This window comes from Branchiostoma floridae, chromosome 12 (genome assembly GCF_000003815.2).
Source record: "Branchiostoma floridae strain S238N-H82 chromosome 12, Bfl_VNyyK, whole genome shotgun sequence".
NCBI classification, from domain to species: domain Eukaryota; kingdom Metazoa; phylum Chordata; class Leptocardii; order Amphioxiformes; family Branchiostomatidae; genus Branchiostoma; species Branchiostoma floridae.
The window spans coordinates 4,826,445-4,833,843 of record NC_049990.1 but is presented as its reverse complement, the minus strand read 5'-3'; the positions used below and the strand labels follow the sequence as shown (position 1 = coordinate 4,833,843).

The following is a 7,399-nucleotide window of genomic DNA, read 5'->3' as shown; positions in this document are numbered from 1 at the left end:
CACGAGTATCTCACCACTTAGATTATGTCTTGAATTCAAAATGATCCCAAGATGCATGCAATGTAGTGTACTAGTGAAATGCTTTTTGAAAATTACATTTAATGATTGCATTATGAGTTACCGATATCAAATCTTGACGTTCTCTACCATATGGTCTATAAGGTCTAAAATATTTAAAAAATCAAAAACTCTTTTTTCTCAAATCGTTTAGATGAACCAGCTCGCCACGACAGAATCAGTCTTTTCCTCTCACGCCGTAAGGGTGTTTACATTGTCATCACGATATGCATTGCTGTGGCAGCCATGTTGTTTGGAATCTTCATCGGAAAGACCACAGAAACCCGTCATTTGGACCGCCCGTATCCTGTTACACTACAGGGAAATATTCAGGTACGCGGTGTTTCAAAAGATCAGATGGCATAACATTTGACATCTTTTTGAATGCTTCAACTGATGGTCGTGCATTAAAAAAATGATCCCGTCCCCCTGCTTTTCAGCCGGCAACCATGCCCACAGTCAACTACAAGAGTGAGCATCCCACTTTGGCCACTTCTACACCAGAACCAACACCCGTTCATACGGTAAGTACACCTGTTGTCGTCGTCCCCCCCCCCCTCTCTCTCTCTCTCTCTCTCTCTCTCTCTCTCTCTCTCTCTCTCTCTCTCTCTCTTTCACTTTGGTATGTAGATATGAGAAATTAAGATATGACTGGCCCTCTTATATATATTGTAGCCTAGCTTCTAAAATGCCACCTTTCGACTCATGAAACGTTTTCCCAGTCATCGTTATCTACACAGGTCAGTACCGACGACAAGACCAGAGGTGCGGCACCTACAACAAGCTCATACAAGGCTCTCTATACATCCAGCAAAGTTGATGGTAAATATACTTAAAGGCCAAAAGATGCTGATAGAAATCCTAACTTCACCTCGTTTTGATGGATTGTATATAGCTTACAAAGAAATGATAGACCTTTTTAATGTAGTCATCGACAAAATAAGAACATATTCTAAAGCAAGTAGGAAGGTCAAGAAATATGTAACCTTTTCCCGAATACCAATTTTCGTCAGTTTTGCTTTTTTCAGCCAGTCGGTAGAGAGTCGTACTGCAGATTAGGCTCTAAACGGAAGGGTAGTCCGGGGAAGTAAAAAATGTGCTCGGCATTATACTATAGAAGATAAGATACAAAGGAGTTGAATGTGCCGCAAAGTAAGGCTGGGATGATATCAAATTAAGATGATCCAATGGAAATTGTTGCAGAGACTACAACTGAAGAAGGTAGCCAACAAAGCATCACTTTTGGTGGGAGAGGATCAGGACCAGGACAATTCACACGTCCCACGAGAGTTGTCGTTTCGTCTAGGAACGAGATATTCGTGGCTGATCACGTCAACCATCGGGTACAAGTCTACAGCATGAAAGGCGCTTACCTTCGTCATTTCCAAACCACTGTGCCGGGACTGGCGCGTCAAATGCTGTCAGCAGAGGATATCGCTATAGACGGCCAGGACAACCTGTGGGTGTTGGGGACGGTGTACGTGGTGTTTGTTAACACCCGCGTTGTACAGTACAGCAAGTTTGGCCAAGGTTTGGCAACGTTCGAAACCCAGCGCGACAGAAGCTTCGGCGGAATCGCCGTGGACCTTCGGAATGGCCACGTTATTGTGACGAGACCATCCAACCGTTCGGTGCTGATATTTCAGCCGGACGGCTCGCTGGTGCGGAAGTTTGGTGAAAAGAAATCCGCAGTTTCACAGTACGTCGCCGTCAACAAAGATGGGAACATTCTGATGTCATTTGGCGTCTTCGCACACGTGTACAACGAGACAGGACAGTTCCTGTTCAGTTTTGCAGATCCCGGCAGTAGCAATGGTGTACTCATGGGTGCCATGGGCATCGGTACGGACAGATCCGGTCATATTCTCGTAGCAGATAACTGGTATAAGCGGGTGTCAATGTTTACAAGCAGTGGGCAGTTCGTTCGCCACGTGGCTACAGGACTGAAAATGGTAAAGTACATTGCCGTTGGCCCGAAAGGACAGCTAGTGTTGACTAATGCGGCTGATGCAACTGTTACTGTCTACCCGAGTTACTGAGGAACCTGCATTTGAAGGTGGCCTGTACCTCGACCCTTCAAGCAGAGCTGTAGTTCTACATAATTCAAAGCTGGACTGCTCTGATTCAAAGTTGAGCGTAATATAATTGTTGCATTGTACGTATGGCGTAGAGCGGAGCTAATCTGCCTAATCTATTGTGAGATATGTAGCCGCTGGCTTAACTAAGCTTCCCAAACGTAGCGTTGAGCTTTGACAGCACCCACTCTACAAAAGGCCGCCTTTGAAGTCTATATGAATTTCTCTGAATCGTGTTATCACGTTTTGGCTAGCTGTGACAAGGACCAACTCTAAATATGGGTCTACTACAATGTTACTGATAGAATGTTGAACAATTTCTTTACTTATGTATTTTTTTTCAACTCACACTCTTTGTTTGTGGTACTAAACACCGAATGATTGCACGTCCCTTAAGTCTATGAGTTGTTTTCTTATATTATGATAACTCTTAACGTTTTGTATAATGTACATCGAATTTATACGTAACTAGAAATTTATATAATTGACGCTTCCGCCATGTCTTAACCCATACAACTGGACAAGTCGACTGGACAAGCCTACCTGGTCTATTCAAGGTCCAACTGAATCAAGTCTGCAATTGAGACCATGGCCGCATCGTCTTGCGCTGGTAGAGAAAAAATCTCACCAGATATTCGTCTTATGAAAAGTGTCTTGCTTGATGCAAAAGCTAAATCATAGTCTTTGCAATTGTGACATGACATGTCACTAAGAATGTAATGGCACCAACTGGTTTCTTTTACAAACTTCACGTAAAGTGAATATATTCAGTAATTGTCTTATAGGTACCGCATCGTGTCACCAAAAATAGAGAATAACAAGTCCATGTAAAGTAACCTTAAATAAATGGAAACAGCTCAACAACTCACTCTCATCATTCATATATATTTTTACACACAATAATGTTTTTCAAGGGGTTTCAAGAATAATTAAACTTAGGCCCTAATAGCTGGAAAATATTTAACTTCTATATAATCTTTATGATAAAATCATCGTTTTCGTATCTGTATTTATCAATAGCGTAAGAAAGCTAGCATGCACTTAGTCGTAGATACTTTAATTTTGTTATTACCCTAAAAGGTAAAGGTAGTCCTATAACCGTAGATTATTATGTTACCTTCACAGAAGGGAACATATTGTTTTGCTTTGTTTCTTCTTCTTCTCCGCGCAAATAAGGTCAACGACCTGTACCAGACGGCTGTCACCATGGTAACCGGTAAAGTAGCAGGCACCATGTGGTGTTCGGTTACATAATGTAGCAAATGTCAGACCTAGAGGGGCTCGGGTCACTACATTTAGAAATGTGTTCAAATAAGAATGAACAAAACAGTTGCCAGTGTTAGACTACAACATGTGAAGGTATTCTGTATTTGCTTGCAAATATTACCTTTCTATAGTTGGATTGTTATCTTCAGTTTCTAGGGTGCAGTAGCCAACCTCCTCTTCCATTGCCTCTTAGAGTATATTCCAAGACACCGCTGTCAAATATTATTTGAAAGCTGGTAAAATTCAGAGGTCAAGGGATAGTTGAGGTGAGGTGAGGAAAATTCAATGTCACCCATCAAATGAAGTCATTGTGGCCTTTTCTTTACCAAACAAAGTGCATCGTTGGATCTAGAACCTTTAATTGAATGAATGAAAGACCTTTATTGTACATTCATGCCTCGACGGGCTAGGTACAGGTCACTGATAACAGACATAACAGACATATGCAGGGACAACAAGATACAATTTAAATAATTGAAGGTACTAAGCTAACAGGGTGGTCAACATCTTCTCGCTTCTTTGTACAGGTGTAGATATAGGAAGAAATAATGCTTGATATACAGGGTTTATCTAGGCGCATCAAAAATAGAAATTTATCCGTTGCATTAAGATGTTCAAAATATGGGAACGCTTTTCTGATATATTCATAAAGCACAATCCGTTCCTCATGGTACAATTTACGGTGTAAAATAAAATCCTGTTCATCTTCTACCTGTTGTAGATCACAAAATTGGCAGACTCTATGCTGCAGAGGATTGCGGTTGTGCCTTCCAGTTTCGATATGTAACTTGTGGCAACTAATCCGGAGTTTATTTACAGCCACTCTGTGTTGTATGTTGTTAACCATCAGATATTCTTCTTCTTTATAAATAGTCTTGAATAATCTATAGGTCCGTAATTTGTTACCGAAAGATTTGTCCCGTTTGTCGTTGTGTATTTCGGCTTTAAATGTCTGAATGTAAATATCCTTTTAACATTGGCTGATGGCGTTGATTAATTATGATAGGTTTGTTCCTAGAGATACTTGAGATCTCCATATGTAGGCAAAACAGCATTCCTCCAGTATCTTACGAACCCCGGACGCCCAGCACTTGTTTATGTACCCATTCTGGTACCTAATGTGTTCTCAAGCGTTATTTAGGTCATGCGTCATAACGGCACCATGGTGACGGGTGTTAGAACTGTCGCCCATACCATATCATGATCAGCTGCGCCTTCTATCGAAACTCTCGCAATCTTCCTTCATGTAATTACCTCCATGAAATGTCATGGAATGGAGGTTATATTTTCTGTTATGTGTCTCTGTCTGTGTAGATGATTACTCAAGAACGGCTGGATGGATTGGTTTCATACTTGTTGTGTTGGTGGGGTGTGATGAAAGCTCGAATCGATGAGATTTGGGGAGCCGTATCTGTCGTTATAATCGATGTAATAATATCAGAAATCACCCCTATATTTGAGATATATTGGTACAGGCATCGTGCTTTATGTGTTTGTTAATGGGCTTAGCTCCAAGCAGATGGTGAGGTGACAGCTGTTTGGGGAACCCCGAGTTTTTTTATTTATTTATTTAATATGATAATTAGTTTTATTTATGTCTGCTTAGGATATCATGGAGATGTGAAGCGTAAGTATAATTGTAAGAAGTTGAGGTACATTTAACGATAATGCTTAACAGGTATGGATGTCTCACATACTGTACTGCTGATTTGAGTGACATGGTGATTAAAATGCCATTAGGTCCTCTCATCTGGGTTGGGTGTCAGAAGTTTTATGGGCGATACAGATGTTCTGATTTTGTTACGATAAGGGACAGTTGTTAGTTGTCTCTTTCGTAGCCAATGGTACTTGTTTTCTAACAGACGGGGTTGGCGCCAAGTATTCATCTTACAGTTGGTGTAGGGCTGTCAGAGGAAAGTGTGCATCTCGTTTTTGTACCGTGTAAACAGCTGATGTTATGACATATTGGTGGAAAATCAAATCACCATCTGACTAAAGTTGGCCACATCCCTTCTTCTTTCTGAGTTTCCCAACTTCCTCCCACCACACAGCTCTGAGGCACATAGTCGAACCTCAATAATGCTGACAACCTTAGACATTTTAAATGCCAAACATCAAGCTTAAGGAACACCACGCTACCATATGCCGTCGACCTCTTAAACGCACATTACACAATTAAGTGTCACATTTTGATAATTACTAATCAGATGGACATCCTCTGTGACATTAAATAAATACACCACTACTTTCCCATAACATTTATATTATATAACCATTACTCTCAAATACAACCGACTATAAACATACATTGTACATACCATCCACAAAAAAGCAATAAATATTTCATGGAGGTATGGGGTCCCCGAACTCTAGTTAGGCCACATTGATTTGATTATATGGATGACATCCGCGCTCGCACCAATTTTCGGCCATTTCCAAAAAAAAAAAAAAGTTTTCGACCACACCGTGAATAAATTGTGCAAAGCAGCTGTAAAATGAGCACAAATATTCCGTAGATTGAAAAAAAAAGGATCAGAAAACAGATAACTAATGCTATAGAATGCCAAAATGAATCTAAAGTCAAAGAATAAGATGTGAAAGGACAGAAAGAAAAAAAAAAACTATTGTTGGTTGGGGGAGGTACCAGTACAGAAATTTCCAGGTCCGGACATGAACCTGATTGTCTGTGGAAACTTGAGAACTGGCAATACTCAAAACAATGGTAATTGGTCAATTTCGCTACAAAGGAATCTGTTTGGTGGGTTATTGGACTCCCTCTGCATTTTAAAATCCCATCTCCATGTAATAAAGGCTAACTGTCTCTGTACCTTTGACTGTAGAAACTTGGTGCAATTGACTATAAACTCTACTTGACTTCGATCTTGTTGTCTTCTTGGCCCCCCGGTTAGACCCCAAATGGCTGCCGACATAGTGTGTCCATTTTGTAATTGGCGAAACCTGTTCCTCTTTTTTTTTCAGGTCTGTTTTTTTCGGATTGGTCCAAGAAGAAACAAATGTTTTGCACCCGTATGATGTACGGGTCCCTACACGTAACTGTTGGTATACCATACTGTGTGTTTAGTCCTATGTTCAACCTTCCTGGCCACTTTGATTTCATACTGAAGGCAACTTTTTTTTTTGCCAAACTTTTTTTTTATTCGCTCGCTCGCATCAGTTTTGGAGTTCCCGGAGGATGTCATCCATATAATCAAATCAACATGGCCTTACTACTGTTTTTCTTTACAAGTACAAATCGTCTTGCAGCTATCTACAAATAAAATTTTGACATTGTTGGTAAGATTTCTCCTACACACAGGCAACTTAAGACATTTCAAACTTTTGCTGTGTGTGCGGGACAACTGCACAAAAAAAATCGTAGCCTTCGACACGCAGGCAACACAATGTAATTTGATTTGTCTGGCCTACATACTGCATACAATAGCGAAATTAAAATGATTTTGATATAATTTCAAATTTGTCTGGTTGGAAAAGGGCAATCATCTACCTTTCTTGAAAACAATAAAACAGCAATTCTGTGTCCCATCTTGAAAGATCTAGACAATCAGATTTTCGCTACAGCTGAGTTGATGGGAACGGCCGACATTGTATAAAACGCAGCGCACAAAGAAACATCCACATAAGATACTTTTATTTTTGTTATTATTCTTCCACCGGGAAAGGTGGCCCCATATAACCGTCTTAAAAGGCCGTAGATCAATGGACTGTTATCCACTGTTTCTATGGCAAGGTAGCTAAACCCTCTTTTTTCCATTGTCGTCTCTAAGAGTACAGTCCAAGACACCGCTTCTAAATGTAATTTGAAAGCTAATAAAATCCAATGTCACCCATCAAATAAAATCATTGTGGTCTTTTTATACAATGTATATAAAAAGTGCATCGTTGGGACGAGTACCTTTTATGTATCCATTCTGGGCCCCAAGGTGTTATTCAGGTCATGCGTCATAATACCCCCGTCACATTTAGCGAAAATCGATCGGACG

The 7,399-nt window shown here is 40.4% G+C and overlaps 1 protein-coding gene across 1 annotated transcript; it reads left to right on the top strand.

Moving 5' to 3' along the window:
- The first annotated feature begins 1,244 nt into the window (after positions 1 to 1,244).
- On the top strand, positions 1,245 to 2,096 carry LOC118428050 (tripartite motif-containing protein 3-like). Its single transcript, XM_035838013.1, has one exon. The coding sequence runs from the start codon at positions 1,245 to 1,247 to the stop codon at positions 2,094 to 2,096; it is 852 nt and encodes a 283-aa protein (XP_035693906.1).
- Positions 2,097 to 7,399: the final 5,303 nt, after the last annotated feature.